The 19,324-nt window shown below is 38.0% G+C and overlaps 1 protein-coding gene across 2 annotated transcripts; it reads left to right on the top strand.

The window, feature by feature from the left end:
* The first annotated feature begins 5,541 nt into the window (after positions 1-5,541).
* Positions 5,542-19,075, top strand: Spata22 (spermatogenesis associated 22). Of its 2 annotated transcripts, none has more exons than XM_041665659.1 (8): positions 5,542-5,584; positions 7,866-7,946; positions 11,716-11,776; positions 11,893-11,988; positions 16,122-16,464; positions 17,144-17,267; positions 18,349-18,446; positions 18,858-19,075. In XM_041665659.1, the coding sequence occupies exons 1-8, from the start codon at positions 5,542-5,544 to the stop codon at positions 19,047-19,049; spliced, it is 1,038 nt and encodes a 345-aa protein (XP_041521593.1). In that variant the 3' UTR covers positions 19,050-19,075. The 2 variants fall into 2 exon arrangements, with proteins under 2 accessions (XP_041521593.1, XP_041521592.1); XM_041665658.1 differs by having other exon boundaries at positions 7,866-7,994.
* The last annotated feature ends 249 nt before the right edge of the window (positions 19,076-19,324 follow it).

The raw sequence follows: 19,324 nt of genomic DNA, 5'->3' as shown, positions 1-19,324 counted from the left end.
TTGTTTCTGTCACAACTTCCGAGCCTGTTTATTCTATGGACACTCCCTTCTGTAGCCCCTCCCTTTACCATATTTGGGTTAAAATATGCAAAGATCAACTAGAGACGCAACTGCTAACTTCCAACTCCCTCAGATGGTCAGCAGATCTAAGTACAACTGTGTTAGCATCTCCTGCTATAAAAATTCTGTTTTCTGTCCAGGATGATTATTTATAATAATAATACTGCAACAAGCCCAGTCCTCCCAAATATAACAGTGTGGCTTATTTAGTGTTTATGTTTCCACTGATGTTTAAAAACATTTCTGAAGTAAGCAACTTTTCATGATCTGAAGACATTTGAGTCTCTCTTTACAAACAGTCAAGGACAGGTGCTCAGACTGCCTCTTGAACAGCGTTCTTTCTGCAGTCAGAGACACAAAAAACTCAGTTAATGATGGGCTTCGTGACATGGCACAATGAACTTAAAATTATTTTTAAAAAGTGGCCCTGAAACATCTTTAATGTCTTTCTCAGGAACTTTTTGGTAAGTCTATGTTTTTTTAAAAATTTTGTCAAAATATCAAGCAAAAAGCAACTGTTAGTAATTTTCAAGTCTTTTTAATGCTTGAAAATATCTTACAACATACTATATAAAAATAACATATGCATATATCACACATACATTACACATATATTTTAATGGAAGCAATCTCATTTACTAGCATTAAAAACTGTCTTCTAGAATGCTTTGTTCTGCAGGGGTCTTAGTAGGGGAACTTATGCAGAATAAGATGATTATATGGCTTTGGAGAAATGACTCTGAGCCAAATATTGAGTTTATGCTCAATCACCCAGAAGGCCAAGAATGTTAAAGTACAGGGAATATTTATATTAGCAACACCAGGTTGTCTGGACACAATAGAGCAATCATTCCTACACAGGGTAGGTAGGCTAATCTATAATGTTTCCCTACAGACATTTGCTTAATATATTCATAAATCCACTTTATAAGATATAGCAGGTTGGGCTGACTTCCTCATGGCAAGGATAACGGAAAGAAACACTAAGCAGCCTGACTAAGTTTCCACAGTTACATAAAAGCGAGCTAGGCCTGGAAGCCATGTTTCTCATTAAGGCCAGTGTTTTCCATGGACAACAGGGTGCCTCTGTTTTTCTTGGACTCCTCTGAACTTCTAATTTTGCTCTTTCAGAGTTCACATAAACAGCCAATACAGTGTAGAATTACAAAACACACAAACAAAATACATGATGAAAATACAAAATGTTTGCATAATATTTAATAAACCAATGCCTCAATTCTTAAGAGATTATAACACAGATATAAAGCAAAGTCAATTTGCTTATACATCAAAATTACTGCCATAATCTAAGACAAAGTCCCTGTAGCTGCTGGTTTTCTCTCTGCCTCGGCATAAACACTTTATGTGGATGAGAGCAGGCAAATGTAAAGAGAAAACCACAGTGAATCATTCCCACTCTGCCGTGTTGTTTCTTTCCTGCTGACTTGTGGTGTGTTCTGTCCTTTGCCCTAGTCTCTCTCTGGAGACGCCACTTCAGTAACTTACTCGTGGCAGGCACCAGTGACTTGAACTTTGAGGCTTGTTTTCTGGAATTTTAACAGGCAGGCATTTGGAAGTACTTTCACATTCCTAGAGCTTCTGTTAGGTGTATGAATGAGTAACTTCCTGGGCAATTAATGAACAGCAGCAATTCTCATCCTTACCTCGTTTACTGTGTACAGTTTGTCTCCTGCAGAAAGCCTTGTTGGAAAGCGAAAGCATTTGCTTAGAACTGGAGCAACACAGGCTTTCACCCTCTTATACCAAGTTAACTTCCAAGAGGGTTTTAACTCCCGCTTTCCCAAAGCACTAACTTTGCTTCCCAAAGCACCTGGCAAAAAACCACCCATTTTTTATTAGTTACTTTTTGAGAGTTTAGAGAACTGATAACATATTGAGTGAAATCCTTCCTAGCTGACATCATCTATTGACAAATGTTTAAAATACATCCTCTCCCCTAAAGCATTACTTGTAGCACTATAAATTTTTTTTGGGGGGGGGAGCAAGTCTTGCCACATAGCTTAGGCTGGCTTCAAACTCTTTATGTAGCTCAGATTGGCCTTGAGTTTGTGAGCCTTCTGCTGCAGCCTCCTGAGTGCTGAGATGATCAATTTCTTAATAAAATTATATGTTTAAAACAAAGAGACAGCAAAGTTTGACTTTATAGTATGGCTAGTCAATCAAAGCCAAGCCAGAAATTTTGTAGGAAGGAAATTTAGGCTGAGACTGTTCTGAAACTGTGTCAGAAGATGTTCTAGTTTGCTTTCTGTTGCTGTGATGGAATGCTCACTCTGGCCAGAAGCAATTTAGGTGGAGGAAGTGACTTCTGGGTCACAATCCATCCTTTCAGGAAGTCAGGACAGGAATTTAAGCAGGAACTTGAAGCAGAACCCGGGAGGAATCCTTGTTGGCTCACTCTCTGCTCTGGTCAGCTATCTTTCTTATATTTCCCAGAGTCACACACCTAGGGAGAGCTGGTACCACTCACAGTGGGCTGGGACTTCCCACATCAGTTATCAATCAATATCATCTTTTAGGAGACATGGCCACAGACCAATCTGATTTGAGCAACCCCTCCCCTGAGATTCCCTTAGATGCTTTAGCTCTCAGAAGAGCTAAAGCTGTAATTTTTTTTGTGCTGAGGATCCAATCCAGGGCTTCATTCTAAGGCAACCCCTCTCTCTACCACTGGGCCATACCTGATCTCTTATCTCTTTTAAGAATGAGAAATCTATTTTTTTGGTTATATATTGTATATGTGTTTATGTATGCATATATGAAGTCAAAGCTCACTTCTTCGAAGCTTACTATACTCATGTCTTTAAGTCTTTTATCTGGAATCACGATGAATACAGCTTTTCTTTTTTTCCAGATTGATTTAATTAATTAATGTATTTTTTTTGAGGCACAGTTTCTCTGTGTAGCTCTGGCTATCCTGGAACTCACTCTGTAGATCAGGCTGGCCTTGAACTCACAAAGATCTGCCTGCCTCTGCCTTCTGAGTGCTGGGATTAAAGGCATGCACCATCACCACTCAGCTTTTCCAGATATTTTGTTGAAGTCTTTTTCCAGATTAAAAATGTTCAAAGTTTATTCTTTACCCTGTCATTCAAGTTCTGCTATAGTTTAGCAATCTAGTATCTACTACCATGCTTACTTACTGACTTTCAAGCCTATTTTTAGTATCTTGTAGTTGTAGACCTTTTCTAATAACCATCCCTCCATAGCTGCACTTCCCACTTCTTCCCTTCACCTATGTTACACAGTCAGAAGACAGGGCAGGGAGAGGACATGGTCTTTGAGCCCAGATATCTAAATACCTGCTCTATACTAAAAGTAACCAAAAAATGGAAGCTACGGTTTGAAACAAGAATTAACCTTTATTGAGCACTTATTGTAAGCTGGGACAGTCTAATACCTTTTAATATTTTAAGGCAATGAAGTAAATATTGTTATTGCTATTTTACTGAGGAAGGAAATGTAGACATAGAAAGGATAAGTTGCCCAAAGTCACAGAGTCAAGAACTCCCAGTTTTTCCAGGCAGGAGGCTTAGCGCTCAGGCCTCAGGTTGTCCTACCACCCAGCTTCCTTTGTGGAGTCCCTCTGGGGCCTCCGAGCTCTTATGCTCTCCCGGACAACTGAGCACTGGCTCTGCCTTTCTGTTCTTTGCTTTTGCGGGGGCGGAGGGGTCAGTTCGAAACTGGCCTCAGCTCACCAATTCCCTGCCTGATCCATGGCATCGTCAGAGTAGGCAAGACACATCCTGTTTTGACGCCTTGGAAATCATTCTCTTCTAGACACAGCCCAGGATGCCCCCAGCATCTTAGAAAATATCTAGTGTCTAGAAAATGGGCAAGGCATAAGGAAAGAGAGGCCATGATTTCCTGACATAGCTGGGGCAGAGCCTGGCCGGGCTGGGGGATTCTCCCTATGCCTAGTCCATAACCAGAACTCGTTTCTATCTGTGGACAGACGAGCTAACGAGGCAGAGCCATGCTTGTGCCGGCTGCGTACCTCACAAGCGAGGGCACCAAGAGCGTCGCTTTTGACTTTTCTGGCTGAGAAACTCCAGTGGTTCCTGTAACTCTCGCGAGACCTTCAAGCGCAGGCCTTGCTCTGATCTTGCACATGCGCAGATTGCCACGCCTGCGCACAGCCTTCCTGCTCCGCATCGCTGTACAGCACGCAGCCGCTGAGGGAGGCGAGGTTCGCTCGAGGGCTCCGTTTGTACGTTGTGTTGGCGGGGGTTCCAGAAGGGAAATACCTTGGCCCCGTGACTGGCTGTGTTAGGTGGCGGGGTGGGGGGCGGGGATGTTGGGGGAGAACATGAATTCTGACAGGAAAATGTAACCCTTCCTTCAGTGCGGGGGGGGGGGGGGGGGGGCCCAGACAGGCCCTGTCTGGCCTCTTCCTCGTGAGGCAAGGTGTTAGAGAGGGTGTGTCTGCTGGTTGGGTAGTCCCCTTCCCCCGCTACACACACACACACACACACACACACACACACGCACGCACATACCACACCCATCCACCCACAAGCACACATACACCCCCCCCACACGCACGCACATACCATACCCATCCACCCACAAGCACACATACGCACCATGCACACACCACATACACACAAACACACACCCCCTACACACCACACACACACAGACTCACATACACGCACACACACCACACACCCATCCACTCACAAGCACACATACACACCACACACACACACACACACACACACGCACACACACACGCTACTGAGGCAGGATCTCTTGGCAGCTGAGGCTTTAGTGGTCTACGCCTGTAGCTCCTGCCCCTCAGCGGTAGAGACCCAGCAAAACCAGTAGTTTAAGCAAGTCTGGTTGTGAAACCCTGCCTTATATGTCACAGCTTTAGGATAATTTTTGGACATTAGCGTTACCTGTTTGATTTATATTTTAGTTGTGTTCACATCAGTCTGCCTCATTGGGCAGTGAATTTGTAGCAGAAATTATTTGGGTTTATGTCTGGTCTTTTTCATGGGCAAGTATTTGTTAACTTAAACAAATTAACATATAAATATATTAGGAAGCTAAAAGCAGAAAAAACATAATGAAAACAATGTTTTACTTGTTTCTCTAAGTTTGCCATTGCCTTTAGTCCCTTTTCCTTAAAGCTTTGGTCAGAATTCCCACAATGGGTCTTTAATTCTAAAATAGATTACTTAGACTGCCTACAAAGTCTGTATATATTTAGGAAACTATTATATCACCCATCTTAACTTATTTGAACATAGCTGGAAACATGGGATATGTTTCATATTCTTAGTCATAAAGCAATTCCTGAAGTGGTCACTTTAGAAAGTTTTAAACCATAATGCCCATACTTAATAGGCTGAAAATTTGGTCTTGTTAATAATAATGAGTTACAAGTTTCTTTCTTTGAAAGTTTAGTCAGCTTCATTTTGTGATGCTAAGTGCAAAGCTGTGATACTGAAGAAAATGAAGAGAAACCTAAATGAAAATTCAACTCGAAGTACAGCAGGTATTGAGCAGCCTTTCAATTTTTAGGTATTTTTCAGATACCACATAAGACGTGTATAGTTTCTAGGAACATTTTGGGAGGAACTTTTTAAAGAGATTAAACATTAGTTTAGCCTCTTTTCTTTTCATATCCAAAAGAGGTAAAGAGGTTTGTGAAGGTACAGTATTTAGTAGTGTAGAGCTGAGAGTAGAATGAAAATTATTGAGATTTCCTCTGGTGCTTTTTTTCCCCAAAATGTAAGTGATTGATTTACTTATGCTTGTAAGCAGGAAACAAATACATTCTTTTGTGGTTTTGTGATTGACTTGTTCAAAATGTTTTTAGAAGCATTTCTGTTTTCTAATATTTTGTATTTATATTTTGTCAATTATTAGGTAATATAAGGACAGAAGTCAAGAATGATAAGAGTTAGGGAAGTGATCATAATGTACAATGAAGATCATAATAATAATTTATGGTGGGCACACCGTATTCTATACATTTCATCAGAAGTATTATTTAATTCTTACCATCACCTCTGTTTTCTAGATAAGAAACCAAGGTACAAAGTCCTTAAATAATCTACTGAGTGGTAGAAACAGTACTCGAACCTAGAAATCTCTGATTTTAGATTCTATAATCCTAATCATCATGTTATGCTTCTCTGTATGTATCATGGGCACAAAGAGTTTAAGGAAACTGCTCACATTTAACTTTGAAGTTGTTTTCAAATTCACTTTGAAGGCACAGTTTTAATGTCGGCAGCCTGGCTCAAGAGCCCACCGGATTCTAGTTTTTCATTAGAGCGCCTCCACAGTCAGTATTCTCCTGCAGTGTAATGAGAATGGGGCAGCGAGACAATGGTAGTGTCAAGAGTTTCTGACTAGAGACTTAAGAACTTGGGCCCTATCTAGGATTTCTAGTTCTTGCTTTGAAGATGTCTTTTGTCCGTGAATTCCCTTGTAGCTTCTAAAGTTTATTATTTACTTACTTATTTATTTTTGACTGGAGAACCTGCTTCTGGGATCTGGAGGAAGTGGTGATAGTATTTATTTTCATTTGGATTGGGTATTGTCATTCTTTTAAGGCAATTAAGGTGATTATCAATCTGTGGGTTGTGACCCCCTTGGGGATTGCATATCCGATATCCTGAATATCAGATGTTTACATTATAATTCATAACAGTAACAATACTATAGTTATGATGTAGGAATGAAATAATTTTTATGGTTGGGATTCCGACAACATGAGTAACTGTATTAAAGGGTCATAGTATTAGCAAAGTTGAGAGCTACTATCTAAGACATTTTCAAAATGATCTATGGAAAAATATCATTATAGATAGCTGGGACATTTGTTAAAATTATAATTTGGGTTTCAGACTAAATATATTGAGATAAAATTGTCGACATTGGGAATTGTAACCTTTGAACCCACATGTTAATCAGAATTCTGTTGAAAGAGTGGCGGCAGGCTGCGGCCCGTCACCCGGCTAGCTTTACCCGAAATAATTACATGGAAACTGTATTCTTTTAAACACTGCTTGGCCCATTAGTTCCAGCCTCTTATTGGCTAGCTCTTACATATTGATCTAACCCATTTCTAATATTCTGTGTAGCACCACAAGCTGGCTTACCAGGAAAGATCTTAACCTGCGTCTGTCTGGAGTGGGAGAATCATGGCGACTCACTGATTCAGCTTCTTTCTCCCAGCATTCTGTTCTGTCTACTCCGCCTACCTAATTTTCTGTCCTATCAGAGGCCAAGCAGTTTCTTTATTACTTAACCAATGAAAGCAACAGATAGATAAAGACCCACCTCCATCAGAATTCTAGGAAAAAAATCTTAGTTAAACTGAAGTTTGATGACTATGGCCCCAGAAGCTGGCTGTCAAACACTAAAACATGCTTAGAATTTTGGAAAACGTGGTTCATAGTTTCTTCTTTCTTAGCTTTGGTATATTCTGTAGGTATTCTGCTGTTGCTAAGAAATTAGACAAGCAGAAGAGGGAAATATGGAAAAGAAGTAGATTTGGGAAATGTTTGAGGATAAAAACAGAGAATTGCTTAAAAGTAAGAATTAAAGCGATAAGATAGAAAAAGAAAGGACTTTAGAGATACTGGTGAGCTATTTAGGACTTCTAAAAGATTATAAAAATCATTTTAAGGGCATATAAATATATCTGGCATATTAGCATATAGAAGTAGACAAACTATGCATCGTTATATATTATTAATGGTAATTAGTCTAGAAATAGATATATTTACCTGATTTATACTAATTTATTGGTACCTTCAATGTAGGCTGTTTGCCTGTGCCATTATTCAATCAGAAAAAGAGGAACAGACAGCCATTAACTTCTAATCCACTTCAGAATGATCCAGGTATCAGTACTGTTTCTGACAGTTACAGTTCTCCTCCTCTACCAACAGGTAAGAAAATGAGTAAGGTGAAAATTTCAAGAGACAAGAACTAGGATTGTAGAAAATTCCTGGGTCTCTCATTGAGGCCAGGTTCCTGCTGTTTTTCACTGCTCAGATATAGAGATTACTTGGCTCCTTCTGAGCATTCCAGCACAGGAGTTTTGAGTTGCCTTGTCTACAAGGGTGGCTTAGCATTTAAATAGAGTATCTTTATGTCTGGAGCCTTTGTTTTACTAAAGTAGAAACCTACAGTGCAAAGATTTTCTCTCTCAAAACAGATTACTGTGACTTATATATTTGCTAGTAAAAAATGGAAGAATTTGAGTTACCTCAGAAACAGGGAAAAGTGTATATGGAGTATGAGAAAAAAACGGAAAAAAATGGACTGTAGAAAAGACACAAGCCCAGGAACTTCTGGTGCTGTGTTCTAGTCATTGCTTTCTTAGGGCAGTTTTGCCTGCTTTTCTTTGTTGTGTTTTTTACTCTTTTTCTGAAAATTCTTAAGTTGCAGTTAACCATTGAGTAGGGGACAGACTTTTAGGAGGTGCTTATAGTTGTGAGGACTCTATCTCTATGCACAGTACTAGTGCGCATAAAAAGGAAGATGAAGGATAAGTATGTTTGCTACTTCTGTCATGTGAGGATACACTAAGGGGCTATCTCTGAAGCAGAGATCATGCTTTCACCAAATACCTAGTTTGTTGTTACCTCAATCTAAGATGTTTTAGTCTCCAGCACTGTCAGAAATTCCCATTTGTAAATTACCCAACTTAAGATACTTTCTTCTAAGATACTCTCATCTAGTATGCCCGTATATAGCTTCAACTAGTACATTGTGTAAGTTGCTATTGCTGGGAGTTTACATATTCTAGCTCTGCTTTTTAGAGATAACTCCTTCTGTAACTCTTGATTAAGTTTTGGAGTCAGGAAGCTTCTAATGTGACACCTTTTAAGTGAGACCACTAAAATCTTCTCACCCTGTGAGCCAGTAAGCTAGCTAGCTGTCTGTCTGCCTGCCTGTCTGTCTGTCTGTCTGTCTGTCTATCTGTCTATCTGTCTATCTGCCTATCATCTGCCTATCATCTGCCTATCATCTGCCTATCATCTGCATACCTACCTATCTGTCTATGTGCATGTGTGTTGCAGAGATGAGACTCAGGTCATCATGCTTGATGGCAAGCCTTCCCACTGAGCCATCTTGTTTACTGGCTCAATGTTTACTGACTTTATTTACCTCTCAGAGAAGGCACTGATAGGCAAACATTCTAAAATATATTTGGTCCATTATGTTATGTATATTTAATTTTTTGGGACAAACTTTAAAATTACTATTGGAATCATGTGAATAAAATATTAAATATAAATTTTTATATATAGCAGTACTCATTTTAAATTTCGTTTAGTATATTTTCATAGACTTTGGTATAGTCATTAAATTGTTTTTCTTCAACACCAGAAATTTAAAAGTATAAAGTTAGCATATAACATTCTCATTTTCATAATTAAATTTTATTTTTAGTATGTATGAATGAGTGCACATGTATGCATATCATGATGGTATGTGTGTGTAGGTCAGAGGACAACTTTTGGGAATCAGTTCTCTCATTCCACTGTGGCTCTGGCGTCAACCTCAAAATATGAGACTTCCATGGCAAATATCTTTACCCACAGAGAGCCATATTTGGTACCCATTCCTTTTTTATGGATAAAAAGTAGAAAATGGGCATGCATAAGACACCATTTATCTTAGCATTCTCTACCACTTAAAATCTTCCTTACTATTTAAAATTTTTAATAAGTAGCATGAATAATGAACACGAGAAATTATAAGTGTGAACTATTACATGTGGAAATATGAATTTTTTTGTTTTTTGTTTTTTTTGGAGACAGAGTTTCTCTGTAGCTTTGGAGCCTGTCCTGGAACTAGCCTTGTAGACCAGGCTGGCCTCGAACTCACAGAGATCTGCCTGTCTCTGCCTCCCAAGTGCTGGGATTAAAGGTGTGGACCACCACCGCCTGGCCAGGAAATACGATTTTTTATCTTGATTTATTAGTTCGGGATACAGTCAACTTTCAAAAGAGAGTAACATCTGTCTTGTGACAAAGGGCAGGAGAAAGATTCCCCCCACCACCTGGAGCAGAAGGAAGAGATGGCTCTATGGTCATAAGAGTGGGAGAACTGTCCTTGACCTCACCAGCTGCAGCACTCAGGATGACAGGGCTTGTGCCTCAACAGAATGGCACAATAAAGCCAACCCTGTTAGTGCACATGTGGATGAGCCAGGCTCGAAGATGTGAGTGTGGGAGAGCTGCCCCATTGCTCATCTGTCTTGTGGTAGCATGGGCAGGGGACAGAAGTCCTCCTCCATGCCCACCAATGCCTGGAACAGGTAGGAGAACTGTCCCTGTGGTCATAAGAGTGGGAGAGCTATCCCTGTCCCCACCACCTGCAACTGTCGGGAGAGCAAACCCTGTATTCTGGCAGGGCAGCACAACAGATCCAGCCCTGTTAGTGGAGGTGTGGGTGAGCCACTTCCCAAATCGTAAGCATGGGACATCTGTCCCCATTTCTTATCTGGTCGACCAACTCCTACAGCAGCTCAGGCCCAGACCCAGGGTTATGACTTGGCCTGCCCCAACATCCACCCCATCTATGGGCTGCTGGAGCATGTTAAAGCCTGACCCACAGGCCCAAAGCTGCCAGAACTCGACAACAAAGGGTGCCAGTGGGCTGTACAGTCCAGGAAGAGCCCTAGTAGGGGCCCAGCATCACATGGGTAGTGGAGACCAGGGGCCTCAAACCAGACCAGTGACTCTTTGCAGTGCAAGTAGAGAAGTATGGACTAAGGAGTATACTGCATGACTTGTGGGTCACACTTCAGCTTCTAGATGAGATTTTGCATTTCTTCCCTTTTAAATTTTTTTCATTGTTTTTCTTCAGTTTTTTTCTCTTGAATTTTGTTTTATTGGTGGGGGGATACAAGGGCAGAGGGCATTTGCGACGAGACGGGGAATAAATAGGATAAGGACATGATGTGAAAAACATAGAATAAATTTTATTAATAATGATAAAAAGAAGAGAGTAAGGGAATGGAGAGATGGCTCATTGGTTAAGAGGAATTACTGGTCTTTGAGGGAACCTGAGTTTGGTTCCTATCACCTATGTCAGGTATCTTACAACCTCCTTATAACTCCAACTCCAGGGGATCCTCTGGCCTCCATGAGCATGTTCCCTCATGTGCCTATGCCCTATAATTAAAACACAAAATAGAAATCTTGAAAACATAAGAGAGTAACTAGAACAGAATAGAAATGTTAGTGTATATCGTGCATAGTAAGGATTAGATTTGATGTTAAAATTATGTTATCTTACCCTTTCATTCTGTGTCTCTCCATTAGTCTCATACACTAGCTATCTAGTTACCAGTTAGGATTTAGTTCTTGATATAGGGTAGAATAAAGTTTAAAAAACATTGGATTTGACTAAATTTATGTTTTCAATTACAAGGCACTATATTAGAATTAATTGTGGAAAAGACAAATTAAACTACTATCTTTACAATGGGGAAGAAAGATGTCTATAAAATTAGGCAGGCTATGATAAATCCTGCAATCAAATACTACTGAGGACTGCGTCTTTATCTTCAAATTGTTAGAACTCTCAAATTTATTAAATATAAGGAATTATTTTTAAAAGGTATCTTATTTTTACTTTTCTTATACTTTTGAGATTGGGCGTGGGAAGCTGTGTATCCAGAGGTGACTCCCTTAAAGAAAACAACGAATATAGGGTATGTGTAAAAATATGAACCAATAAATGTGTGTCTGTTACTGAGTGATGCTATTTTTCTGCATGCATTTCTCAATCTGAAAGCAAACTATATTTAACAATATATTTCCTTGAAAGGCAAATACCAGCTTCTGCTTCTTATTCCCTGAAAAGTCAAGATTCTGTGTTTAAACCTATGCAGTCAAGTGCTGAAAGAAGCCAAAGTAGTTGGGGGTAAGTCTGCCTTTGTTTTCGCCTCTTCTTTCCTTAAAAAAAATCTTTCTTAGAAATACATTTAGGAAATTTCTACATTAATACATAACTGGTATTTGAATATAATCTATGTACACCTTTCTGTATACTTTAAATTGTACAATGTAATACATAGTGTTATATAGTTGGGCATGGTGTACATAAGTAATAATGACAAGTATATGTCGGGTATAGATGTAATTTTTTCCACATATTTTTGATGAATGGTTTGTTCTGATCTGTTGGGGCATAACTTGTGGATATATTTGGAAGGCCTAAACTGACCTAAAAGTAGTAGGTTCAGCTGACCTCAGCTAGTAGGAACTCATTGACTCCGGACTGATAGCAGGGGGACCTGCACAGGACCAAACTAGGTCCTTTGAATGTGGAGGACAGTTGTGTGGCTTGGGCAGTATGTGTGGCCACTGGCAGTGGGACCAGGATTTATCCCTAGTGCTTGAACTAGCTTTGGGAGCCCATTCTTTTTGGAGGGATATCTTGCTTAGCCTAAATTTAGTGGGGGAGGGGAAGGCCTTGGTCCTGCCTTAAAGTGATGTGTCAGACTTTGTTGACTCCCCATGGGAAGCCTTATCCTCTCTGAGGAGTGGATGGGGGGTAGGGTGGGAAAAGGTGAAGGGAGTTGGAGGAGGGAGAAAGTAGGAAGTGGGATAGGTATGTAAAATGAGAAAAGATCGTTTTAAAAATATAAATAAAATAAAATAGTAGGTTTTTATATAGCTTTTTTCATATACTTTTTGTTTTATGTCCTGATCTTCCCTGTATGCCTATCTCTATTCCTACATAAACTCTCCCATCCCCAATATTCCCAGTCTCTACTTTCATATTGCCTATGTTCTGTTATGCTCCCTTTAAGGTACTTCTTCAACATCCCCCTTTTAGCCACTTGGCCTCTATAGGTATTCTAAGTTAAACATATCCATCTAAAAAAACTGAAGCCAGGATTCACATATGAGAATGTGGCATTTGTTGATAAGAACCTGGGTTTCCTCACTTAGTATAATATTTTCTAGTTCCATCAATTTGTTGGAAAATTTTACAATTTAAAAAAATTTTTACAACAGAATAAGATTCCACTGTATATGTTAATCATATTTTTATTATCTATTCATTACTAATGGACATTGTAGGATATAGAGTCCTTTAGACATTAGAGTATATGCCCAAGGTGATAGAGCTTGGTTATATAATAGTTCTATTACCAAATTTGAGAATTTCATACACACATAGAATGAAATATAACTATATATGTATGACACTTATTTCCTATTCTTACACTTTTGTGTATTTCAACATGTCCCCCTTTCAATTTCATGTCTTTGTATTTTTTTATTTTTTGGATACAAGATATCTTTATGTAGTCCTGCCTGTCCTGGAGTTCAGTATATACTAGAATGGCCTTGAACACACAAAGATCCCACTGCCTTTGCCGTCTAAGTGCTGGGATTGAAGTGTGTGCCATCTTTTCCTTAGGTAATTCACTAAATTCAATTAGTGTTGTCCATATGTGCATGGGTATGAGGCTGCCACTGAACCCACTGGAATCTTGTCAGTGGCACATCATCAAAAAAAACCATTCTTCTCCAGAAACTATCAACTGCCAATATTTCCTTAGTAGGGCTTGAGATCATCTACCGCCTCTGTGCTGGAAGTATAACTGGTTTGATCTTGTGCAGATTTCATGCAGGTTACCCCAACTCTTGTTGAATTCATGAGTGCAATTGTCATATCATGTCCAGAAGACAACATTTCATAGCATCCCTACCAACCCTCCACAGGTTCATATATTTCTGGTGTTTTTGAGAAACCTCACACTTAAATTCCATAGTGGTTGTACCAGACTGCAATCTCACCAACAGTAATAAGAGTTTCTCTTTCTAATATCCTTGTCAGTGTTTATTATAATTTTATTTATTCTTCTGACTGGGGTGAGAATGGAATCTCTAAGTAGCTTTAATTAGCATTTCCCTGGTGGCTAATGAACACTTTTAATGTTCATTAACCATTTGTATCTTTTCTTTGAGAGTTGTTTTTATACTTACAACCCACTTTTTTTTTTGATTGAGTTGTTTGTTTTCTTGGTGTTTAGGTTTTTGAGTTCTTTGTGTATTGTAGTCATTAATTCTGTGACAAAATATATCTGTCAAAGATTTTCTCCCATAATGAATGAAGACTACTTCTTCACTGACTGACCATCATGCTCATTGCTGTACAGAAACTTTCATGAGGTCCCATTTGTCAATTGTTGCCTTAGTTCTTGTGCAACTACTGTTCTATTTAGAAAGTTCATAACTGTGCCTGTTTCTTGTAATGTTTTCCTTACTTTTCCCTGTAGTACTTTCAGGGAGATTTTTGATCCACTGGAGGTTTGATTTAATCAGTCGGTCAATCACTCAATCGATCAATCAGTCAATTTATTTTCAGGGTAAGAGATAAGGATCTAGTTCTTTGGTGGATAGTACACAAAGTTTAATTGATAGTTGAAAGTATACCAATCAGAAGTAAAGCTCCATGGCTTCAGATTGAGTCTGATAACTACACAGAGGCTCACTGAGATATATAGACTTGGGGTCTAGGCAAGTGCTTGTTTGAGTAGCTGAATTAATGTAGTATTTAAAAAAATTGCTGGTTCTTTAATTGGGTGTTTAAGAACTCTGTGTTTGTTTTACTCAGAAATCTAAAAATCATTGCTTTTAGAAACCAGGATAAATTTTATTTTTGTTTTCTGGAAATATGACTAAAATAGCATTTTATAGTGATTCTTAGTGAGTTTTTAAATAATAAAAAGAGCATGTGTGCAAGGTTATGTATAAGCGTGTGGAGGGCTCAGAGGCAGCTACGTCATGGAGAAGCTTGCCCCAGCATAGGTGATGGCTCACAGAAGCTCATCTCTGAGTTCTCTGTACATTTAGCAGGTAACTATGCCAAAGAGTATTATCTTTGCAACAGTGTTTGCTGCTTATGTAACTGTGGAAAAGGCCAGAATCTTGTGATTTTTCTGAGTTTTGTAAATTTCATTAGCTGCTTGAATCTTTTGTGAGCTTCCTCTCCCATCCAGGAAGGAATGTTTCAATTCAGAGGAAATATCTGCACAACAGGGTATACAAAACACAAAACGAATAACAATAATTCTAATGTTTTTTCTGAATACTAATGTTTTTTATGGTGTTTATAACCTAAAGATTCACAATTGTGATTTTTTTATCCTATTTATTCTTAAATTTATACTTAATTTATTAACAATAGTTCTCAAGCTGTACAAACCTTATGTCCTATAAAATCTAGGCTTTTTGCTGATTACTGGTTCTCCCCACCCCTTTTTAAAACATTCAAGACCAGCCTGGTCTACAGAGCTAGTTCCAGGACAGGCTCCAAAGCCACAGAGAAACCCTGTCTCGAAAAAACAACAACAACAACAACAACAACAACAAAAAAAAAAACAAAGGATGGGTTGTATTAATTGTCTTGTAACGTTTGTAATATTCATAGTTAAGAATTTGTAATTGAACTAGTTTCTCCTTTCTGTATAAGTCTTAACTGGCCTGATTAGGAAATACTTTTGTTTGGGTCTTATTAAATCCTACACTGACCAGCTTTTGTATGTCATTTAGGTTAATATGGTAAATAAATGCTAAAACAGGTTGGTTAGTAGGCTTTTCAAAGCACAAAGTATTAAATAACCTTACAGGCAAGCTGTAGCTTCTTTTTAAAAACTTTGTAGAAAATTTCAAAATAAATGTATAAAGAATTAAGCAGAAGTCCTCAAAATATTTCACTTGGAAACTCCTGTTATATGAAGGTTTGAATATTGTAAACATGTTTGTAGCACTCTACTCTGAGATGGGAGACTGGTGTTGTCTGAGTTCTGAACTTACCAGTGACTTGCTGCTATTTACCTTTGTATGAGTTATTTCTTCCCTAGGGTGTCTCTAAGTTTGGAAAGAGAAGTAATACTATATTGTACCATTGTGCAATGAATGATGTGTTTGAAATTTCTGACTACGTAGTAGCTGCAAACCACTGATTGTCATAAGAATGAAAAAATTCATCAGTTTTTCCTAAATAAAAAGACAGAGAAGTATGTTCTACTTTTACAGCTTCAGAGGTGACAACAGAAATACCAGCTTGAGAACCTGGGATAAAAATGATTTCCGTCCTCAGCATAAAACAGCAAACGCAGCAGCAAACAGTAAATTCAATTCGTATTCAATGGATTTGGGAGCTCAACAACAGAAACAGTCAGGAATGCCTGAATTTCCTAACTTAGATGGACACAAGGAAACTGGAGTACTCAGACAAACATGTTTATCAAAGCTGCCTGGCTCTACAGTGAAAGGCCCGGACAGAGCCAGTGCACTGCAGGCATTTAAGCCCAGTTTTCAACAAAATCAATTTAAGAAAACAGTGTTGGGTGACACCCCAGGAGAAAACACTCTGAAGGTAAACACTTAAATATTAATGAATGACTTATTTACATGTTTACATGTGTAGTAAGTAAGTATGTAGATAGATACATCCATGGTATATACAGATTCACACAAATACCCAGTTTCCTATTGGAATAGGTGAATGTTAGTTTCTGAAATGTCTTACATTTCTTTGTTTTTATAGTGATTTCAGAATTTCTTACTGATTTTTACTCTTTTAATTATTAAGGTAACAATAGTTTGCTCATTGTTTGTAGAAACAATCTATCCTTTTTATTGTCATTCTCCCAAAAGATATCAGAAATACTTTCACGCAAAGTGTCAGATAACAATATTTTTGGTGTTATGAACCATACTTTCTTTGTTGTAGTTATTCTTTGTAGAGTTGGTTTTCATGTGTTCTGGGGATCCAACTCAAGCCATTAAACTTACATGGCAAGTAGTTCATCCACTGGGACATCTCTCTTACCTCATAGTTCTTTTCTTATTTTAAGTAAATTCTTGTTTTCACACTATAATGCAGTGCGATGTAATGCTGGCTTTAATTTGGGGGTTTAATTGCAGTGAAACTTAGTAGTTCTTTTTACACATTCTACATATGTATTTATTATAAGGACCTAGACCCTACGTAGTTCAAAAAGTATAATGAATAAAATTAAACATTTTTCCAATGCTGTTTTTTTCCCCCAAAGGATGTCCCCTTGCGTCAGTTGAAGGAAAAAGATAATTCTTTAAGAATTATTTCTGCAGTCATTGAAAGCATGAGGTACTGGCGTGAACAAGTGCAGAGAACTGTACTTCTTTTTGAAATATTGGGTAGGTATAATATTTCAAGGGCACTTCAGTAATAGATTTGGATGTTTTTAATGTCATCATGAATGTCTAGGGTATCATGAAGAGTAACACAAATTGGAAAAGGAGATGATGTTTATTTGGGGAAATGTAGGCTGGCTTCAGAATAACAGATGTCTACTAACAGAGCATAGGGAATGGTTACTAAGTGATTGAATAACACACTTTGATAAAAATTTATGATGCTAAACATGAGTTAGGACTTGTATTTGTTGGTGAAGAAACAGCTTTGAGAGATGTTAAACAATTTGCTCAAGAGAAAGAAAATGGGAAGATGTAGATTAAAACAATAAAAACTTGCAATTATGTAAGATGAATCAGCCTAGAGAGATGTGTTTCATAAAACTATGGTAAATATATATTGAAAATTAGCCCCAAAGGTAGATTTTAGGTGCTTCTACCCTACCTCAGAATGTAACTGTGGAAGGGGATAGATATGTCAATTTGTTTACCTGAAGTAATGAAAACATTTGACATCTATTGATTTTTTTCTCTGTTCTTTTTTTTTTTTAAATATTTATTTATTTATTATGTATACAATATTCTGTCTGTGTCTGCAGGCCAGAAGAGGGCACCAGACCTCATTACAGATGGTTGTGAGCCACCATGTGGTTGCCGGGAATTGAACTCAGGACCTTTGGAAGAGCAGGCAATGCTCTTAACCACTGAGCCATCTCTCCAGCCCTTTTTCTCTGTTCTTGTATGTCTTACAGGGATATAGTTTGTTTTAGGAAATGAAATAAATCGTTTGAACAATGTTACAAAATAGTATGAAGCTGAAGACTTGACACTAGAATTCTATTTCAGTGTTGTTTTCATTAAACTCTAAGGCTTACTTGTTGTTATAGTGCATTTTATTGTTACAACAGCTCTGGAATTCAGCCAGTCTACAGAACACACTGAAAGGATAATTCCTCCATAGAATTCCACTGTATAAATGGAACGGGGAGAGGCTGTTATGTAATGACACTTAAATATCACCTTTTCTTTGTTAAATTTTGTTTGTATTTATCAATATTAATTTCCTCACTTCCATGTTGCCTAGCTGTCCTGGATTCAGCTGTCACACCTGGTCCACATTATTCAAAGACTTTTCTTATGAGAGATGGGAAAAATACTCTTCCATGTGTATTTTATGAAATTGTGAGTATCTTAAAGTGTTCATGTTCAATGTCTATGGCTAACAACAACAACAACACAAAAAAGTCATGTGAAAATATAGGCTACAGTCCTGTGGCAGTAGAAATTCTTTTATCTATCATGAGCTGTTATGGGGAGAATCTTAAATTTTCTAGTAAGCAACTTCTTGCTAGTTTGTAAGAATCCTTATCCAGGATAGGGCCATTCCTCTGTGACAGGATATGTGTCTATACCTCGTTATCTTATAAGTAGCACAAGAACCATACTATCTATGGTGATTCATGTTTATCATATCATATATCACATCATCATATCATATCATATCATATCATATCATTTGTCATAAATTAAGTTAGACATTGATCTTTAGATGAAGCAATACATAATTTTTGACTTTTATGTTTTGAAAAACAGGATCGTGAACTTCCAAGACTGATCAGAGGCCGAGTTCACAGGTGTGTTGGACACTACGACCCAGATAAGAACATTTTCAAGTGTGTTTCTGTTAGACCAGCATCTGCTTCTGAACAAAAGACTTTCCAAGATTTTGTTAAAATTGTCGATGCGGAGATGAAGTATCATACTAAAGTAGTGAATGAAATGTAAACAGTGACAAAGGGAGTATTGCAGTGTAAACTGAAGCATTTGCTGTTGTTAATTTACCTCTTGCATGGGTTTATCACTATTATTTTTTCTGTATTTCACTTCTTTTTATGAAAATAAAACTTTTTAAAAATAGATTTGACCTAAACAGCATATCTAGACTTCTTTAGTTTCGAAGTTATGTTGAGCTATGCTTTACATTTGCTAACTTTTAAAAACCACTTCAGGTAGAAATGCTCACTGCAGCAGAAAGAAATAGATACTTCATCTGCTTGATT

Source organism: Microtus oregoni, unplaced genomic scaffold (genome assembly GCF_018167655.1).
Source record: "Microtus oregoni isolate MIOR12 unplaced genomic scaffold, Mior012 000015F_ref0000493, whole genome shotgun sequence".
NCBI lineage: Eukaryota > Metazoa > Chordata > Mammalia > Rodentia > Cricetidae > Microtus > Microtus oregoni.
This window is presented reverse-complemented; position numbering and strand designations above follow the sequence as displayed.